The 22,119-nt window shown below is 38.6% G+C and overlaps 2 protein-coding genes across 3 annotated transcripts; one reads left to right on the top strand and one right to left on the bottom strand.

Annotated features, from left to right (window-relative positions):
- The first annotated feature begins 385 nt into the window (after positions 1-385).
- Positions 386-11,176, top strand: smarcb1a (SWI/SNF related, matrix associated, actin dependent regulator of chromatin, subfamily b, member 1a). 2 transcript variants are annotated; one of them, XR_006377903.1, is made up of 10 exons: positions 386-541; positions 2,025-2,136; positions 3,692-3,821; positions 5,490-5,627; positions 5,925-6,052; positions 6,149-6,315; positions 6,415-6,605; positions 9,410-9,541; positions 10,712-10,806; positions 10,958-11,176. XR_006377903.1 is itself a non-coding variant. In XM_044195204.1 (9 exons), exons 1-9 carry the CDS (start codon positions 458-460, stop codon positions 10,749-10,751), a joined length of 1,122 nt encoding a protein of 373 aa, XP_044051139.1. In that variant the 5' UTR covers positions 386-457; the 3' UTR covers positions 10,752-11,176. The 2 variants fall into 2 exon arrangements, 1 of the variants encoding a protein (XP_044051139.1); XM_044195204.1 differs by having other exon boundaries at positions 10,712-11,176.
- On the bottom strand, positions 10,930-21,959 carry derl3 (derlin 3). The gene is made up of 7 exons (XM_044195205.1): positions 21,327-21,959; positions 18,957-19,022; positions 18,806-18,879; positions 18,570-18,663; positions 15,989-16,184; positions 15,183-15,273; positions 10,930-13,740 (listed from the first exon to the last, which is right to left on the bottom strand). Exons 1-7 carry the CDS (start codon positions 21,444-21,446, stop codon positions 13,659-13,661), a joined length of 723 nt encoding a protein of 240 aa, XP_044051140.1. The 5' UTR covers positions 21,447-21,959; the 3' UTR covers positions 10,930-13,658.
- Positions 21,960-22,119: the final 160 nt, after the last annotated feature.

Genomic DNA, 22,119 nt, shown 5'->3' with positions numbered 1-22,119 from the left:
TTTTAGACTTGTTTGTCCACAGAAAGATTAAGCAAACTCTCCTAAAACACACAGTAAATTATCATAATCTTTATTACATTATGTACATGTTTGGACAAAATAAATGGATAAGAAATAAATAGATTTTTATATTATACAGTTAATTATATATTCAGCCCAGATTTAGTTAAATTAAAATTAACTTACCATAATTAATATTAACATAATTCTTCTTGTGCAATAGATGGGGATTTTATGATTCAGTAAGGATTAGCAAAGTTATATTTTAGAAATAAGATTTTTTATTTAATAGATTGATTGATTGATTGACTAATTGATAGGTTTATCATTGATTATTTATTAATTTGTTGACTGACACAGTAGCGAGACGTTAGTTGTAACGTCATCTCTCAGCGACAGGACTTTGTTGACTTTCGCGCCTGCGCAGTAGCACAGAGCTTTGTTATTTCATTTCAGAATGGCGCTTAGCAAGACGTTTGGACAAAAACCGGTCAAATTTCAGCTTGAGGAGGATGGAGACTTTTACATGATCGGATCGGAGGTTAGCATTTCACCTCTTTAACAAATCGTTACTGTAATTATTTGCTTATGTGGCAGACATGTATTGTTTAACCTGGCAACCGGTCCGCTCGCAGCTAGCCAGCTAGCTAACGATGCTAGCAGAGAGGGAAGACAGCGCACGGAGACTCATTCATTTAATTCTGGTTTATTGTTAATTTAACTGAGAATAGCCTCGAGGATAAAACACATTAATATATATGATGTGGGAACGGAGTGACGTTTGACCTGAAAACGTTCGTCCTTGAGCTAGCTAACGTTAAACAGTTAGCTAACGGTCTTTTATCAAACAAACCAAAGCTGCTTTTTTCGGCGTTATGTAACGTTAAACTAGCATACGACATAGTGAAACTGGAAGTCTCATACTTGTTGAATTAGATAACAAATTCTAGCTATTTTCTAGTATTTTGTTACGTGACTATAGTTCCTCTCATACTATTAGATTACATACATGTTAGCTGTAATGTTACTTACACAATAAACCGATGTATGTTATACCAGACTCTTAACGTTAGCCCCCTAGTACTTATATTATGCTAGCTGTGATAGCAGAGACTGTAACGTTAGTGGATAGATACACAAAAAAACACAGCTATCAAAATGTGTGGCCTTATTTAAATACAACAGATGCGCCGTGTTTAGTAATAGATATCAAACAAAGTAAGTATGATTTAAAAAATGTTGAAATTTCTAATCTGATGGGTCACAGAATTTGCTACTAAATATGTATAATATAATCTACATGCAAGGGTTGGATGACAAGCCGACACGCTGAATCGCTCACTGACTTAAATTTAGTGCAGTATTCAATAAATATTGAAGCCTGAATCCCATATAGTTAAAAACTTAAAATAACTACAACTACAAATGTTAATGGGACCTGGTGTTGTGTCAGCAAATACAATATCTGTAGGTTGTCATACTGGAGTTAAATAATCCAGAAGAGCATACAAAGTAAGTCAGCACAATGAAGGACATGTTATAAACTGATGTATGTGGCAAAACAAGTTAGATTTGTTATCCAGGTAACAATACAGAAATGTGAGAATTTATTGTGATATAGATTTTAGATTATATCGCCCAGTCCTACTGCGTTGAGCAGTGTTTGTCATATGCAAAACGTGTTAAGATGTTGTAAAGGGCTGCAACTCGTGACTATTATCATTATCAGTTAATCTGTAAATTATCTTCTTGATTAATCAATTATTTCTTTGTTGTATGCAATGTCAGAAAATGATGAAAAAATCGACAAATTCAGATTTTCCCACCTGCAATCCAAACACCAAATGTATTCAGTTCACTATCATACGCAGAAGAAAACCAGAAAATACTCACATTTGCGAAACTGGAATCAGCAAGAAATGACTAATGAGTAATTGATTATCATCAAGAATCTTTGTTTAGCCAAAGTGATCATCTACCTTCATGTTTCTTGATTCTCTATTTGTTTCTGTTTGTATGTTCAGGTGGGAAACTACCTCCGTATGTTCAGAGGCTCCCTGTATAAAAGATACCCGTCATTATGGAGAAAACTGGCATCAGTGGAAGAACGGAAGAAAATAGTGGAGTCATCACACGGTCAGTAGAGTGCAGTCCAAACAAAGAAACGGCTGTCAATTCAATAATATGGAAATTAAGAGTTAATTACGATTAAAGGAGTCGATTGGTTTATGTAGAAATTAGGGGTGTAACGGTTCGGTATGTACCTTGGTTTTAGGGTCACGGTTCGGTATGTTTTTTGGTACAGCAGGAAAACAAAAATGCATTTTTTTTTAAGTTATTTTGAAAAAATGTTATTAAATGTTATGTAACATTAAACAGTTGCTCATTGGCCATTACTGTAACAGTTAATGCACTCAAATACTTTCTTATTGTCAATAAAAATAAATAACACAAATGTCAGTAATGCTCCATCATAAGACTCTGTTGATAATTCCCGAACAACTGCAGCTCGTGCTCGTTTACATAGAGCAGCACAACGGACTGACTACAACGCACAATGCTTAAATCCTCTATTCTCTCCGACGAGTACGGTTGCATATCTGCGAGATAAACACTCCTATAGCATCAGTTATTGCTTCGGCACGGTCCGAATCTGCAGCGAGAGGCTGCCTGAACGCTGTGGGGAGGAGGACTCGCCTTCCAGTCTGTTTCTGTCTCGTTCCGCTAATCGACACATTCGGGTGATGCCGTCGTAAATGTCGCGTTTGAAGTGTTTCTACAGACAAACCCGCCTTGAGTTGAACAATGGGCAGTTTGACACTCATCGTTGCCCATCGTAACTGGGTGCAGTGGATCTTAATGTCAGGGAGGATCCTCCAGCTCTGGTCCCTCATTTGTGTTTAACATTCGCAGGCAGCGACACTACATGAGCTTGACTAACCGGGCTAAGCCGACTGGCGAAGTCGCCATACTGGACCGAACGTCCTGTACCGAACGGTTCGGGGACGAATACTTGTACCGCTTACACCCCTATTAGAGACGTATTTTCCACAAATAGAAAATTTGAGACAGAAAATAAACAGGAAACTACAGTTAAAATAATAATCAAATTCTCAGTCGGGTTTTTAACCTTGGAGTGTTTTTAAAAAATGTAATTCTCAATATGCAAAAATACTGATACATTTCTGTTTTAAAAAGATTTAAAAAAGTAATGAGCTCTAGTACTTGCACCGCTACTTATTACTTATATTATTACATTGTATTATTATACTGTATTATCATCATCAACCAGTAAACCCACTTGGTACCTCACACTTATTTTATCTTATACTTATACCGACCTGATGCTTAATTTATTTTCTGACCTGTTTTATAGTGTATTATATTTTTGCTAGTACTTTCTCCTGTGTGCACTGACGTAAAGACGAGCTGCTGTAACAAAGAGTTTCCCTTCGGGGATCAATAAAGTATTTCTGATTCTAAAACTAGTGTCAGCGTGTCATGTAAAACTACATGCTGATTATCTCACTGATGGTTAAACGCATTTATTTTACTTTAGAGGTTGACAACATCTCATTTTGTAATTTATACACAATGGTTATCATTTAAATGGCTGGCCAGCTCAGTCCCACGCTCACGGCGTCAGTTGCTGTTTCTGTGTTGATTTGACTCTTTGACTCTTGTCGTTCAGATCACGGCTACACTCAGCTGGCCACCAGCGTGACCCTGCTGAAGGCTTCGGAGGTCGAGGAGATCCTCGAAGGAAACGATGAGAAGTACAAAGCTGTCTCCATCAGCACTGAGCCCCCTGCCTACCTCAGGTACCTCCTTTACAGCCACCTCTGAAAACATCGTCCGGACAGGACTTTCAGGGCCGCCATGAGTTACACTTTGGCATCACATCAAAAGGGTTCCTCGGGTCACACGTGGCTTCCGCAAAAGAGCTAGTAATTCAATCCAATTTTATTTATATAGCGCCAATTCATAACGGAAGTTATCTCATTGCGCTTTTCCTATAGAGCAGGTCTAGACCGTACTCTTTATAATATTAATTACAGAGACCCAACAAATCCCACCACGAGCGAGAACTTGGCCACAGTGGCGAGAAAAAACTTCCTTTTAAGAGGCAGAAACCTCGAGCAGAACCAGACTCAGTGGTGGGCGGCCATCCGCCGCTGCCGTGTTAGGTTTTGAGAGGGGGGAAGGGGATAGGAGGGTTAGGGAGGCACAATGCAAAGACCACGTAGAATTATTATTTTTTTAAATTTATATATATATATATATATAGTAGAATAGTAATTATAGTGTTGATATTAATAAATTAGTAATAATAGGAATGACAGCTATAGGAAGAATAATGTCAGCATCAGTAACAGAGCCAATAACAACAACTGTAGTAGCAGTTGTCGAGCAGGAACACGGGGGCAGCAGGCGGCCCACAACCACAGATCCAGACTCTGCAGCTCCGGAGGCAGAAATACCTGCTGAAAGCAACTGAAGGAGAGAGGAGAGAGACGAGAAAGCACAGAACTACAGGAGAGAGAAGATGTCGAGTTAGTAACATGCAGTAATGGGATAAAAATGCATACAGAGGGAGAGGAGGAGAGAGGAAAGAGGTGCATCATGGGAAGTCTCCCCGCAGTCTAGGCCTATAGCAGCATAACTAAGGGATGGTTCAGGGCTCACCTGAGCCAGCCCTAACTATAAGCTTTATCAAAGAGGAAAGTCTTAAGCCTACTCTTAAATGTGGAGATGGTGTCTGCCTCCTGAACCCAAACTGGGACCTGGTTCCACAGGAGAGGAGCTTGATAACTGAAGGATCTGGCTCCCGGTGTACTTTTGGAGACTCTAGGAACCACAAGTAACCCTGCATCCTGGGAGCGCAGTGCTATAGTCGGATAGTAAGGTATTATGAGATCTTTAAGAATACGATGGTGCCTGACCATTAAGAGCTTTGTAGGCGAGGAGAAGGATTTTAAAATCTATTCTTAATTTTACAGGGAGCCGGTGCAGAGAAGCTAATATTGGAGAGATGTGATCTGTTTTCCTAGTTTTTGTCAGTACACGTGCCGCAGCATTCTGGATCAAGTAAGCTAGAGTATGAGTTTGAGTTTATGGTGAACACCGGTTTCACTAATTGATCTGACGGTTTATAGGCGTACACTTCAGGAAGCCATGTCATCTGCAGTTGAATAAAACAGCCTCCTTTTCAGCACAATACGACTCTGCTTGTTGATTAATACATGACGCCTAAAACCTAAGATAATAAAGAGTAGAAGAATAAAACGGGGAGTGCGCAGTCTAACTGACCTGGCTCAGTTTGAAATCAGAGATCCTCTAGTAATAATTACGTTACCCTCTCATCTGAGTAGAATATAACCTGTAAACGCTTAACACTGAAGTCCGTGTAGGTGAGATTAACAACTTACTGCATGACCATCTCATTTTGAATGATTCTCACACATCCACATGTCTTGTTCTGTCACCAGGGAACAGAAGGCGAAGAGGAACAGTCAGTGGGTTCCCACGCTGCCCAACAGTTCTCACCACCTGGATGCGGTTCCCTGCTCCACCACCATCAACCGCAGCCGACTGGGCCGAGACAAGAAGAGGACCTTCCCGCTGTGGTGAGCAACAGGAACCTGCACAGGGGGCCGTGTCCGAAATCCCTTTGTTTGCTCATTCACTATTCCCTATATCACAAATACTCAATACTCTTTAGTGAGCGGTAAATTGAGATTTGGGACACTTCTGGACACATTTTAATAGCTAATAGTGCCGCATAACTGTGATTTTCACGTCTGTCAAAGCAAAAAGTACTTTTTTTTTGTTTGTTTTGTATTTTATAGACATTTACAATGAGTGCAGTGTATAATTTTAGCTGCTGTCAGTAAGTTTTTGCCCCGTGTGTTTGTCTTGCCCAGCTTTGACGACCACGATCCAGCAGTGATCCATGAGAACGCCACTCAGTCTGAAGTTCTGGTTCCAATCCGTCTGGACATGGAGATCGAGGGACAGAAGCTCAGAGACGCTTTCACCTGGAATATGAACGGTAACATCATCGCTTTCTCTCAGCTCATGGCCTTGAAGCGAGAATTATAATATCAGTATTAAAAGAATTATCCTCCTGTTTTTTTTATATTTTCAGAGAAGCTGATGACGCCTGAGATGTTCGCTGAGATCCTTTGTGACGATCTGGACCTCAACCCGCTGGCCTTCGTCCCTGCCATCGCCTCCGCCATCCGACAGCAGATCGAGTCTTATCCGACAGACAGCATCCTGGAGGACCAGGCGGACCAGAGGGTCATCATCAAGGTGACGCTCTGCACCGCCAGTAGCTCATACTGAGTAACGCATGTAGTGCAGTCATTTATCAGCCGTCTTTTTCTCCCGTTGATCCAATGTTTGTTCCAGTTGAACATCCATGTTGGGAACATCTCTCTGGTGGACCAGTTTGAGTGGGATATGTCTGAGAGGGAGAACTCTCCGGAGAAGTTTGCCCTGAAGCTTTGCTCTGAGCTCGGCCTGGGAGGGGAGTTTGTCACCACCATCGCCTACAGCATCCGCGGTCAGCTGAGCTGGCACCAGAGGACGTATGCCTTCAGGTACGGTTTCACAAACACTGAGCAAAATGTGTGTTTGAAAGTGTGTTTTTCTTGCATTTTGTATCCTGGCTGCCTTTTTTTTTTTTTTTTTTTATGGAAGGGATCCAGTACAAGATCCAGTTAAGACGGTGTAGTCCCTCATTCGTCCCTCTGTTAATCTGCCCAAAGTTTACCACAGTGTATTAACACCTTGGTCACGCCAATCATATGCTAATCAGGTACTTAACAGTGATGAGGGAGGTGCAGCCAGAGAACAATAGGCCTGATTACTGATTACTGGGCCATCTTGGAAACTATTAGGTCAGTTTCAGGTGAAACTAGCTATTAACAGATACTCAGGTAGACTCCTTCCTGAGGGCAGGGCTTATGTAACTCAGAGTAGCTTAAATTTCCAGTTCCCGTCCAATTTTTTCACAATTGAGAATGACTTCCGGATGGGAGCCGAAACGTCTTGATTCTGAAAACAGCGTCCAGACGACTACGACTGAAACCTTTTCTATGATACAAGATCCAGTCTCACCCACCAAGCCCATTTCCCCAACATGTAAGAGTTACCGGTAAAAACAAAATATACGTAGCAGTCTGTGCTTAGGTTTAGATCGACGCATGCTTTTTTGTCACTAGCCACATTTTTATCCAAATGTAGTGCAAATGTTGACCGAATTTCCAGAAAACCGGCAAAAGAAAATGCGAATGAATCCAACCGCTGTGAATATTAGGTGTTGGTTCATTGAGAAACAGTTGGTGGCGCTAGTTCTCCAGTCGGGTGCCGTCAAACCAGAGGACACAACGAGTTGACGTAATAAAAAGAGCTCCAGTCAAAGCTCAAATGAACAGAAACCACGTGGGAAAACCTGATGAAATATGACATTTCTGTTAGTTTCACGTATTAATGTGAGGAAGGTTACAGCCTCCTCATCGCTCCACACACATCTGATGTTTTCAGCTCTTCAGTGGAAGCTTTAAGTCACATGCTTCATGTACGTCATCATTTATTCACCAAGTCTGTTTCCACTGCATTTGTTTTTTTATCGATACACCGACTTTTCCACCTCTGCCAAGCGTAAAAAGTTTTTATTATTTTTAAAAATTATTTCCAGTGTTTCCACTCAGGTTTTTTTTATGAAGTAATTTTCTTTCCACCACCAACCTGAAAACGTACTCTTTTTAAAAAGGCAAATAACTACAGTTGCAATAAACTCATAGACTGGCGCCAGAATTATTTGATGATAGTATAATAAAGTGACTTTACGTGTAATTTACTAACCTAATAAGTGGATTTAGTGTTCTTTTAATATGAAAAAAATAATTTTGAGAAACTGTGGGCAGTTTTGTGCTGGATGATGATAAAAATGTTACATCATGTCCCGTTAAAGGTATTATTCCTTATACTCATTATACAGAACCTTACACTATACAACTACTAAATCTAAGTTATTGTAAACACAGTTTGGAAAACAGGCATGAGTTTTCTTGGATCGCTTCTGAAACACACGACACGATCAGTTTTCACCATTACGTCAAACATATTCATATTTAACATATTTATGTTCATTACATATGTGAATGTAGCTGTAATGTGGATAGTCACAGTAAGAAAGAAAAGTAAATATTTTAACATTTAAAACGATAACGTGCTATGATGCAGGCCATAATGTTGTGTATTACGGTATTTTATTATTTTTAGAGGGACATTTTAGCACATTTTGACACGTTATTGCTAACTTTTAGAAAGGTTTTATAGTCTGATGTCCAACGAGAGACTTGAGCCGTGTTTCCTTCGCAAGCATGAAAAAGGGGAATTTGACGATTTCTTGTTTTTGTTTTAGGGAGTTGCAAGAAACAAACTGTGTGGAAATGTCCTATTACATCTCTTGTTGTGCATGTTGTTGCCACGGTGATGTGGCTGTGACCTTTAACCTCTCACCTGTAGGCTTCTTGTTAGGATGCTCATCCAGCACCCGAAGCCCGTTGTTGCATTTCTAATTGTGAACCAGCAGATGTGTGGGGTTTTTTTTATGAAACGCCCAGACTGAAGTTGAACGAGGTTAAGTTAAGGTTTGGCGTTTGCTGCTCTGATGGTTCTTCTTTGGGTGAAATGCAGCCGACAGTCTGCTGTCTGGGTTTGAGTTTCCCAGGATGTGAAGTAATGAAATATTTCAAAACCCAGACAGCAGCGCTGATCTCCATCACAGTCATCTGGTGAGGAAGAAATTGTTTATTTGTTTTCCTGCTTATTTCATGAGAACGAATGATTGGATGTTTGCAGAGAGTCGTGCAAAGAAAAGTCAAATTGAACAGAGCTGAACTTGGTGTATTTACGAATTTCCTTTTTAATGTTCATATATTTATGGAGGGTATAACCTGAATGTGATGCCTGTATGTGTTCACAGCGACGGTCACATGCACAAAAACATGAGCTCAGATCTGTTATTTTGCCTTCGCTTCTCACGCTTGTTTTCACATCTACACATCTATGTTTCTGTTTAGTTGCGCTTTTTCCTAAAATATCAGCAAAGTCAGGAATTTCCTTTCTCGATCCTGTCTTTTTGTCATAATGTCATATGTCATAATATTTAGTTATTGTAACAGAAACAGTGTCAGGTCTCCATCTTTGAAGCTTTCAAGTACAATTTTGCGTGCGTGTTTCAGGATCCGCTTAAGCTTCGGGGGCCAGGTTTCACATTGATTAGAAAACATCCGATCTGAGTCACATGAAATGAGAAGTCGCAGCAGAAACAGCCGTCGAGTGCTGCTGTAAAGTGAAGCTGAAGTGTTTGTTTCTTGTTTTTGGTGTTGTGCAGTGAGAACCCTCTGCCCACAGTGGAGATAGCCATTAGAAACACAGGTGATGCTGACCAGTGGTGCCCCCTGCTGGAGACCCTGACAGACGCAGAGATGGAGAAGAAGATCAGAGATCAGGACAGAAACACGAGGTGAGTGTCGGTTGGATGTTCGACAGAGTCGACTGCAGTTTGCTTCATTAGTTTTGTGTTTTATGTCCCGCTCTGTCTTCAAAATACGACTTTTTATCTCGTGACTTTTATCTGGTTAAATAAAGGTTAATAAAATAAAAGTAAGTATGTGGTACAGCTGCAAAGCCTGTATTGGTTTTATTGCAGAAACATGTTCAGGTGATAATTTATTCTTTATAGATTATAGATTCATTCGATTCTTGATTAAACAACGAATCATTTGGTTGTAAAATATCAGAAAATAGTGACAAATGTTGGTGAGAATTTCCAAGGTGACCTCTTTAAAGTCCAAAACCCCAAAGATATTTAGTTCAAGAATACGAATACGGAAACCAGAAATTATACACATTTGAGAGGCTGGAACCAGAGAATTTTGGCTTTCTTTCTTTTAAAAAAATAACTCAGTATTATAAATTCAGTATTTTTTTTTCTGTCGATCGATCAATCGACTAATCGTTGCAGCTACTTGTATTTAGTGACAAAATACATGGTTCTGGAAATTATCAGGAAATTACGGGCCCATAAAATAAAGTATTACCAATTATTCGATTAGAGATTACAGAAACTGTAAACACAACAATTTTGATAACTGATGACCCATTTTAGTCATTTATTAAGCTAAAATGCCAAACTTTCTCCGTTTCACGTCTTTGTAAACTGAATATTTTGGGGTTTTGGACTGCTGAGCAGACACAACGAGCTATTTTAAGCAGTGCTGAAACGATCGGTCGATTAATTGGTAAGTTCAGCGACAGTAAATGAATAATTAAATTCTGATAATTAATTAGTTGTTAAAGTCGTCAATCCAGCAGAAATGCTCAAATGTGAGATATTGCAGCTTTTGACTTTCATATCTTCTGGTTTTAGACAAAACAAACAATATGAAGGCGTCACCTGCATCATTTTTCACAATTTTCTCGCATTTTAGAGACTAAATGATTAATTGAAAAAACATTATCAAGGGATTAATTGAAAAATGCGCGTTTGTTGCGGCCCTAATTTGAAGACGTCACCTTAAACTTTGGAAACTTTGTGTCGCGTCTTTTCCATCAAAAGAGGAAACCGCAGTAGATCGTTTTGTCTGGCTGTTGTTGTTGAGTTGTTGACGCTCTGTTCCCGTTTGCTCCACAGGCGAATGAGGCGACTGGCGAACACGGCACCTGCGTGGTAGATGAGGCGTCAGCGGCGGCGGCGCCCCCTACAGGAACGGTGCTCATCTGATTGAGGTATGACGCTGTCACGGTTCGCAACATCGCCAACAAAGATGTCCCTCCATCGCGCGCCGGATGTCTTTTTCTGCTCGACCGGGTTCTCATTCGGCCGTTCACCGTGTTATTTTTTATTATTAATGTTAATATTATGTTCTGTTTGGCAAAGGCCCCCTGTAGAAAATGTCCCTCGTGTTTCCCGTACGACCCTCAGCGTGGAGAAGCTGCTCTCTCACTTTTGACCACTGACTCTCTTTACCTGACCACAGAGGGAGAAAAAAACCACACAGCCATTCTCAGATAATATATTGTTATGTTGTATTTGTTGTCTTTTTGTACATTTTAATAATTCTTACAAAATAAAAATAAAAAAAGTGAAAGAGCTTGATTTGCCGTCTGGTTATATTGTGCATCATTTAAAAACATTATTGACTGAAGTATTTCTTCCATAAGGGTTAGACCGATGTTGGAGTTTACTGATATTATTGTTGAACATGGAGTTTGCATGAAATGGATAGAAACAACTCTTAAATGGATTGCAATGAAATTTGGCGCTCATGTTCCCCTCAGGATACATTTTAATAATATAATTTAATAATATTTGGTGATCTCTGACTTTTCTTCTTCGAGTTCTGCGCTAATTAGCAAATATTAGCATGCTAACAGGCTAAACTAAGATGATGAACATGGTAAGCATTATACCTGCTTAACATCAGCATGTTAGCATGCCAATGTTAGCTTTTAGCTAAAAGGCACCGCTGGCGTGGCTGTAGACTCGTAGATGATCGCTCGCAACAGTTTCAGACAGGAAGCTCGGTAGTTGTCGAGTGTAAATGACAACATGGTGAACAGAGTTGCCGAACATGCAATGTAATATCTTAATGTGATTTAAATTGGTCAATTTTTCTGTATAAAACGGCAAGTTTACTTTGAAGTTGACTTTTCTCTAACTGGCAGGTTTAAAAAAGGGTCGCAGAAACGAGCACCTGCGTTATTCTGTCAGATTAAATGCGTTTGTAAGTTTGTTTGGCGCAACCTTGTTTAACAAATAAAAGGCTGTAGTTTAATTTGTAGAACTTTCTCACAGTTTCACTCGAAATATGGGTCAGCAAAATTGCAATTACACATTTGTCTTAAATCGTTAGCCTTAGTTTTAGGTTTTTGAGAATTAATTCTTAATTCTCCGAATTTCTCTGTCCCATAATGATCACACACTTAATGTAAATGTTCCTTTAGACACTTTTCCACCCTGAAAAGAAAAAACAAAAAACTTGTTGAGTCTCTGAAAACAAAGAATTGGTTTCTTGATGTTGACCTTCACACCCACATCAGTCTAACCCCAGTTGTGACTAATCTTTCTCAGCAGTGCTGTGTTATAAGGGATGATGAAGTACGTGTTTTGTTGTTGGGGTCCCACAGAGACTTGTTTGCGTGTTGTTGTGCTAAGCAATTTCCATTTTGTCCCCAGTGTTTGACCCACAAAGGCAGTGGGTGAAAGTGCAGAGTGTGCAGACGGGGCTGATGGGATTTCAGGCCGTCGGCAGTTCTGTGAACCTGCAGCAGTGACACAACAGCAGGGAAGGGAGTTGTGGGTTAGTCCCGCTCCTTTCAGCTCTTCCTAAGCAACGTACAAACACCAAGTTTACACAACTGGTCGTGTTAGCACTGGGAAGGCGATGCTGGGGTCAGAAATGAAAGTTTAAGATGTCGGCAATTTTAAACTAACTGTTCCTACTTCTTTTACGCAGTTACAATGTTTATATTCAATTCAATTGGGCTTTATTGGCCTGGGAAACAGATGTTAACATTGCCAAAGCATCTGTGAAATATTTATTATTAATCTATACATTTGTTTATGTGAATAACTTTGTAAACAGAGGCCAAGTGAAGCAGTTGGAGCTTGTTGTTGGACAGTGTCTCTCTACTTGCCGTTAACTTAATTTCTGACCTTAAACAGAACGTGTGACAGAATAACCTTAACTCGAAGGTCCACTTAGTCTTCGGAAACGGGGGTTACAATTTCCCCTCTTAAACGATCACCATTCGTTTAAGAGGGGTCATTCTTAGTCTTAGGTCACGTGATGACCCCTAATAAAGCCTGTGAGATATGGTTGAAAGCTAAAAAAAAAAAAAAAAAAAGCTAGTAAGTGGACCTTGAAGGTGCCCTGTGGAGTTTCCTTGTAAACAAAGTTTCTGTTCAGAGTCAGTGTTACTCACCAACGCTCACTGTGTGTATCCTGGAGATCTATCAAATGTGTTAAGTGCTTTTCCTTCATCATAAAACATTTGCAGAGGTGATTTTTTTGAATCCAGTATTGTTTACATCCATGTTTACTTGCTAGCAGTCTTCTTCGCTTCCTTTTGTTGGCGCTTTGCTGAGTTTCTCGGCATACTACGCATGCTTGTGCGCGATCCGAACAAAACGAGGACCCACTCATCAAACCATCGCTCTGTTGAGTAGTGGTCAAATACTCCACAGGGTACCTTTTTAAGTTTGTTCTGCTTTGTCTTCCTTCTACCTGTAATCCTTTGCATTTTGGGGTTATTGCTCATTGCTTGTTTAAATTATATTTTCTGTCCTACAGAAACTGGAGCTCAGTCTTCTTGTTAGAGAACTGAGACTTGTTTTTTTCTGCCATCTCTGTGCTGCTGTTCTCATTAAGACAAATTAACGCTCAGTAGTTAAAATAAACTTTGTGTGAACGTGCCATTAAACTCCGAAATGCTTTGGCAAAATAAAAATCTTTCAGTTCAGTCCTTAAACATCTTAACTGTCCTCTGCAAGGACTCGGGGCTCCACAAATCCACATCCACTGTCCGATGGTGTTTCTGCCAGCTGGTTTCTCCTGATTTCGGGGGTCTTGGTGCTGTTAGTCGTGCGGCTCCTCGTCCCGCTGCTCCTCTCGGAGGGGACTGTAGCCTGGGTCCTCCTGCCGGTCAAACATGGCTCGCCTGTACAGTAAGGATGACGTGATGGTTCAAGGTTAATTTAAATATCACTGTACAATGAAATGCAAGCTGTTGGCCCTTCATGCTACAGACAAAAACCAAACAAACAGAAAACTATTATTTATGGTGGAGTGCAGAGGATGAACTGAGGAGTCACAGCCTGAGGAAAGAAGCTGCTCTGTAGTCTGCTGGTACGGAAGCGGATATTTCTGTATCGCTTGCCAGAAAAAAATCTCTTTGTATTACCTAAATAAAACAGACTGATCTTCTTTATACTAATATACTGAATCTGGACGCTTTAAGTACAACCGGGAAAAAAAAAAGCCTGGACTTCATCAGGATGTGCGTCTGCTCTGATTGAACCCTGCGACTTTTGGCCACTTACCATTTGGCCTGTTTCACCAAATTTGCAACATCAGACTATTTCCTTCTTGTGTTAGTACATTTCACTAATCAAAACAAATGCCATACTAGTGAAACATGCGTGAGAATGCGAGAGCCCTGTGAAAAGATTATAATTTTCTTGATTTATGTTTGTTTTTTGTTCATTTTGGATAAACAGAACCCTTCTAAGCATTTATAAAAACCCTCCCTGCCATCCCTCAACATTCTCGGGAAAAGGAGAAACTTAACAAGCATAACATTAAATGTAATTAAAGAGGGAAAAACAAATAAATGTATATATATATATATATATATATATAAATAAATAGAAGTTTCTATGAAAAATGTTCCCTGATAATGTGTAATGTCACCCTCTGTACAACTGAGGAGTGACATGGAAATGAAACAGGCATGTATGTCAAACCTACGGAGGGTTTGATGCTTAAGAAAACTTTAACAAACGCATGGTAACTTTGCAAATTTCCACTTAAAAAAAACAACTTTTCATCTATTAGATTGGAATAGTTTCCACACCAATATCAAGACAATACTCTCTTCTGTTTTTGGACGTTCTCTGCCTTTTATTAGATGACAATAGTTAGTTATAACTAATATTACAATATTTAGTGACGATTGGGGAGATGCAACGCTTCATGGTTCCCAGGACACTACTTTCACTGATAGCTTAATTTGCAGAACATTAAGAGAATTTTAACTCCAAAACAGAAGTGTTAAATGTTGTCTTGATACAAACAACCAACAATAATGTATAAAATAAATCTATAACATTTTAACAAAATGTGTTTAAATCTGGAAATGTCTGAAACATAGTTCCTAGTTTAAGAGATTGAAGTAAACAAGACATCCAAAGCATTTGATGCCTGTACATTTTAGTTTTGGATACTCAGTGGTTCAGACTAGTTTGTAGTACTGGGGTTCAGTACTGAACTTCCCAGACAGTCTCAGTCAGTCAGTAGTGGTCGTTTCTGCCAGTCATCTCTAAATGAAATAAATAAAAACGCACGTGTTGGACTCCAGTAAAGATGAATTCTGATTCTTACAGAAGTTCTGGTGTCGTCAGCAGCTTCCTTCCTCCCGGCTGGTTTGGAAACACGTCTTCCAGGAAGTAGTACATGTGGCCGACACTGATACCTGAGGAGGGAGGGAAGGAACAGCTGCATGACTTCACTTCAGTGCATTAGTCGTATGCATCTGCATCATTATAACGTTTGATTCATGCTTAAAGGGCAAATCTCAACTAATCCCATCTACATAGTCTAACCAACCCTGAACGTATCCACTAACAAGTACTGTGTGTATCAAAGCCTCATATATCTTCTTCCTCTGAGCCGCAGAGCTCCTTTGTCGTCCAGAAACTATTAAAAACACATCAGTGAGCCGCACTGTTGCACTGGGTGACATCTTCCTTCATCACCATGAACACACACACTGCAGTTTATTCTGACTCAGTCCCACACACACCGTCCTGCTGCCCCAAACACTCACTACAGCACCACATGTGGATTCATCCGCCGCTGAAAATAGTCCCCAACAAATGCACTATTTCCTCCTGTTTGTTTGATTAAAAACTACAGCGAGCAGCTGTTTTAAGAAATTACTGAGCCTTTTGCGTACAAGCGAGTGTCGTGGTCTGTGCGCTACCTTGTCGCACTGCAGTCAGTTATTTCTGATACAATTTATAAACTTTAAATTGGACTGCCCATTTTGAACTGTTAAAAGACTCCGCAGTTCTGCAGAACTCATATATATATATATATATATATATAAATAAGCCATATCTGCTCATCCTATATTAACAGAACAATGTCTGGCTACATCAGATGTTGTTGGTGGAATGTCTTTATACCTAGCAGGTCGACCACGATGGAGTTTCCGAGCAGCAGCGAAAATCCCATGAGCACCCAGGGGAGAAACGGCGCCTGGAAGTTCAGGAGGCCGAAGAAGTTCATGCGTACGAGCGGGTGTCTTCTACTCCACACGTACACCAGCATGATGATGAAGGCCTGACCCAGGAAGAAGACGTTGGCGAACAGACCGAACAGCTGCAGGTTCTTCGGGTTAAATGCAACTAATCGCTTGTTTCATGACAGTAAAAACAACACCTGAGAGCGTCTGTTTTAGGTGGAGATTAATTTTAAAATTTATGGAAGCCCATTTCTGCCAGGAAAAGGACAAAAATTGATTAAAAATTTGGGTTGATAAAAGAAAAAAATGGTAAATAATGGTAAATTATTAATAATGTGATAATATGTCAAAAAATTTGACTTTCTCAGTATTTTTGGTAAGTCAATATTATGAGATAAGTCAAAGTTACTTGCTTAGTCAAAATTATGAGATACTAAGTAAATAATTGACTTATTTAATAAAAAAATATTGATTTTTACATAATTTTACTGAATAACTTTGACTTACAAAGAGTATTTTCATTTTAAACATTTTGACTTAAAGTTGGACTTGAATATTGATTTATTACTTATTTAAGGTTTTGAAATATCAAGTCAAAAATTTTACTTACTAAGGCAAAATTATGACACATTAAGTCAAACTTATATGTTTTATTGACTTACTATCATCATTTTGAGTAGAAAAGAACAACTTTTACTTTCTGCTCATAATTATGGCTCATACGTTTGACTGGCCGTGACGATTTGTATCCGTTCATAAAATGAACTGTATTTTGTTCATTATAGTCAGAAAAACGTTTTAGTTTTTTTTGTTTGCCTCCAGAAATGTTACACAACAAAACACAAGTACTGGACGTTAATCACTCAGTGCTTGATATGATGCTAAAATGGGAGTATTTGTTTGACTAAAGTCCTAAAACTTAAACATTTATATGAGTTTCTCTCTAATATCGGCAGACATTTTGTCGCAGCTGGAGTTATTGTTTACCGAATGCTAAGCTAAGCATGTTACTGTTCTGTTAACACACTCAACTCTGTACTATCCTGATATTACAGCAGAATTAGTCCTCGTACAGTAGACCTGCACTTAAAACTGTCCATGAAACATAACATGGCTCCAGAAAAACCCCATAAACCTGCACTTTGACAGTTTCACAACAGCCCAGAGGGACATCTGTGGTAAACATACCATAGGACTGTATCATTAACCTGGAATGTGAACAAGAGCTTCTGGCTACAAACTGCTGAGCGTCGTCAAAAAGAGACCGGCTGCATGTACAGTCGCTGGCTTTACGTGCTTTTAGCCAGCAGGCATCTTACTGAAACAATTACCCCTCATGATGCAGGAGAATACACGCAATGACCTAAACATGAGACTGACCTGAAAACTGACAGCTCAGAAGAGAAGTCAGTTCACCCAAATTACAAAACCCCCACATTTTATCGGTCAACTCTTCTGGTATCTAACCATGCGGTTAGTTTTGGTTTTATTTGTTCAGATTTTTTCTTAGATTTCTGTCACCACTTGGGTTGGGTACTGAGGACCGGTCTTGTATTGGGACCGGGTTTTTGATTATTAGGCTCTGACTCTGAGATTTGTGTCTCCACCCCAGTACGACAGAGGTGAGTTACATATTACAAATAATGTCTGGAATATAACCGACGGACCTCACTGTGGACCGTTTTTTCATAGTAGAACTGAAACGATTAATCCGAAAAATAATCATTGCAACTATTTTGATCATCTTTGAAGTATTTTAAGTAAAAAGCTTCTATCTTCTCAGCTGTGAGGATTGGCTGATGTGATAGCTGAATATATTTGTTTTGGAGCATTGATCAGACAAAACAAGTAATATGAAGACGTCTTCGTGGAATCTGGTAAATAGTGATGGGCATTTTTGACATTGTACAGAGTTGGTTATGACTGTTTCTGTTAAATAAACCAATAAATAATGTTACGACATTACCTTGGGCTTTAGCAAATTGTGAGTTTTCACAATTTTTCACAATTTTACAGACAAAATGAATAGATGATGATAATAATTGGCAAATCGATCATGGAAATAATCATTAGTTGCACTTGCAGCTATTTCATAAGGAATATTTCTTCAGTTCCAATGAAAACTCTTTACAGTGTGTTCTGTGGATTATTCAGAGTAACATTTGTTTCTGGAAAGATAAAATGCTGCTGGATTTTATTAAATCTAAACTTTGCATAATGGAAACAACACAAACTAAATTCCATTCACCTCCATTATATTTGGGTGGAGGCAGAAATCTCAGAGACGTATCAAAACCTGGACAAACACTAACATCCCGTCTTACTTTACTACCCGATTGTTCACGCTGTACATTTATCTGAAGTACCAGTTCCACTGGTACTTACAGAAGGCAACGACAAAATCTGTTCATCTACGTGAGAAAATGTGTTTTTGTTATTTGTGAAAACTGACCTTTTTATTTAAGGGTGTCATAAAAGCGGTAGCTGTTGGGGATTTTTTTGCTAAGGATCTAAAAGGATACAGTCATCACTATTCCTCCAAACAGGAACATGAAAACAAAATCTGCCGTCCTTCCCCGGAAACTGCCTTCCTCCAGCATCCGACAGTATCGATAACTTACTTTGGTTAAGGACTCTGCTGCAGATTTGCCCTAGTGATAATGCTAATGCTGCTGTTAGACTTTATAGAAGTGTTTTTATAGATAAACTGAGATATTTGTTCTGTTTTTGCCAGAGGAAACGCTGTGATAAAGGATACAGAAAGATGATGTTGAACACGAAACTGAATCCAAGAGAACCAAAGAAGAGGAAGCTGGTTATCAGGCGCCATATCTGAGAGAAAGAGATAAAGAGTGTAAATATACCATATTGCTATGTTTTTATTTTACTAAATAGTTGATTAATGTTACCTGGTATCTTCTGATGATGAGGTCTGGGTTAAAGTAGAGCTGAAAGGGGGTGATGACCTCAAGTTGCTAAAAAAAAATAATATTAATCAGCAAGTTAGGTATCAAGACATAAAGTAATTATTTTTTTGATATTTGAATTGTATTGGTAACACTTTAAGGACTTAAAGGCCCTATTTAGTATATATAAGCAGTATGTAAACATTTAATAAATGGACATTTTAAGTGTTTATTAATGTATTTGTCCACAACTATAACTCCCCATAAAGTGGAGGCTGCTGTATAAACAAATAATGTGACTATATAGTAAAACACAGTTGTAATAATATGTCTTGATAGAAGTTATAATTTACGACAAATACAGTACATAAACACTTAAAATGTCCTTATATAAAACATTTACAACTGCTTTCATCTTTTACTCTTAAACTGACAGTTCAACTACTTTCAGAGTTTACACTTCAACATTTACAACTACAAAATTTCACTTCAACTGCTTTCACCCATTACATGTCAACCAACATTTCAACTGCGTCAATGCTACAACTATCTCTAGCACTTCCACTTCAACTAAAATTTCAACTGGTTTTGTTATTTACTCTTCAACCGACAGTTTAACTGCTTTTATCACATGCTATTTAAATTAGTTCAGCTGCATTCAGTGATTACGCTCCAACCGAAACTGGCACTTCAATTGCTTTCCCCCGTAACATATCTACTGACATTTCATCTGCTTTAATATTTTACACTTTAACTCACATTTCAACTACTTTCAGCTCTTAAATCTCAATTGACACCATTGTAAGTGCACACACTACAACTATTTCCAGCGCTTCCACTTCAACTAAAATTTCGACTCTTTTGATTTTTACTCTTCAACTGACAGTTCAACTGCTTTCAGATGAGTTCAACTGCATTTAGTGATTATACTTCAATTAACAACTCAAATGGCTTGTTTAACCTTGAACTGACATACCAACGCTTACACTTCAACTGACACCTCAACTCCTTTCAATGCTTTAACTTCATCTGGAACGTCAACTGCTGTCTCTTCAACTGACAGTTCAACTACTTTTAGCTCTCACTTCAACTGACATTTCAACTGGTGTCAATGCTTGCATATCAACTGCAAGTGCACATACCACGACTATCTCCAGTATTTCACTTCAATTGACAGTTCGACTGCTTTCATCCCATACACATTAAATGAGTTCTGAACTCAGTGACAACACTTAAACTAACCGCTCAGCTGTTCTCAGCACTTTCACTTCAACTGACACTTGAAATCTCTTATTCTTCAACCAACAGTTCAGCTCATTTTAAAGCTTACACTTCGACTAACATTTCGAGTGCTTTTATCGCTTACATCTGACCCGACGTTTAAGCTGCGTTCACCCGTTAAACGTCAGCCGACATTTCAACTGCTGTCAACGCTTGCAAATCAACTGACGCTGGTTTTGGTGCAAAGACTACAACTATCTTCAGCGCTTCCACTTCAACTAATATTTCACCTGCTGTTTTTTACTCTTTAGCTGACGGTTCTTACTTACGCTTAAACTGACACTTCAAACCCTTTCAGTACTTTAACTAACATGTATGCGCTTTAACTTTAAACTCTCATACATCTCAAAGACATTTTAAAACTGTTTAACTTGTTTATATTGTTTCAAAAGCTCTAAAGACTCAACATTTTAAGATGTTGAAACTATTTCAAATGTTTCTACTGCAGATTTTTTTCGGTAAATTTGGCCTTTTTCTAGTTGAAAGACACATTTATGTTCTCAGTAAATGTGGAAAAAGCAACACCTGACAAAAACTGTATGCTGCTCAGTGGTTTATCAATTTATTTGACATCATAAAACAACTTGCGTTTATAATATTAACATAAGTCTAGTCCGGAAATCAATATTCTTCAGCTTGACTGTGGATTTTAAGAGAAAAAAGTTAGAAATTAATGGTTTTTTACTATGTCTAAATAACAAAAGCCTCAGCTTGTTAAGATGTTGAAAGTATTTCAAATGTTTCTACTGCAGATTTTCAGTAAATTTGGACTTTTTCTAGTTGAAAGACACATTTATGTTCTCAGTAAATGTGGAAAAAGCAACACCTGACAAAAACTGTATGCTGCTCGGTGGTTTATCAATTTATTTGACATAAAAAAAAAAAGCATAACAACTTGCATTTACTAATATTAACATAAGTCTAGTCCGGAAATCAATATTCTTTCTTAAAAGTTCATAATAAGCAGCTCGACTGTGAATTTTAAGAGAAAAAGGTTAGAAATGAATGATTTCAGGGCTTCAGATTTTGAACTCTCTCCATTGTTACTGAGGTGTAGTTGTTGTTGTTGTTGTTGTTGTTGTTGTTTCTTACCACGGCAGCGGTGGTGAGGACGCAGGCGGTCGTGTACGCTCGGGTCACCACGGGGATCTGAAAATACTCCTGAGTGAAGCTGTGAGCCATCGCTGCTGCTGCTGCCTCACTGTCAACCATGATTTACTCACTGGAGGAACAGCCACAGGCCCCTCCCCCCCTCACTGCACCAGCCAATCAGATTGACTCTTCAATTAACACCATCCATCCCATACTTTAACACATTATAGTTACTTTCAAGGCAAACACATCAGAATACAGATGCAGAAATGTAATTTAGAAGTTGTTTTTTTCTGGCATCTCCACATTTAATCCCAGTGTTGTGATATCTTCCTAATTTTCTTTAACAAATATTTTAAGTCTCCCTCCGAACAAAGGTCCTTAATCTCAGTGTGATTTAGTTTGTGAAAATAAAGCTGTCAAAGATTTTAAAAAAAAGTTACATACATGACATTTCTCTGGGCTGAAAATGAGATGGTAATAATAATCGCACAACAGAAAATAGATGAATTAAATACAAATTTAAAAAAATAAGCCGAGCGTTGTTGCGTTATTTGAAAAATATATCGTGACTGAGAATTTATTTACAAACTTTTTGAGACTTGACATAGAAATCACTCAAAACTCATAATTCAAAGCTCATAAATATATAATATATATTTATATATATAAATTATTAGTGATTCAGACTATAAAAGATATACTTTGATTTCGAAGTCTAATGCGCAATAAATGTAATGTTTTTACAAAAATTGATAATTATTAGTAACGTCAAGAAAATTATTCAGATTTT

The sequence above is a fragment of the Siniperca chuatsi genome, linkage group LG5 (assembly GCF_020085105.1).
Source record: "Siniperca chuatsi isolate FFG_IHB_CAS linkage group LG5, ASM2008510v1, whole genome shotgun sequence".
In the NCBI taxonomy this organism is placed as follows: domain Eukaryota; kingdom Metazoa; phylum Chordata; class Actinopteri; order Centrarchiformes; family Sinipercidae; genus Siniperca; species Siniperca chuatsi.
This window is presented reverse-complemented; position numbering and strand designations above follow the sequence as displayed.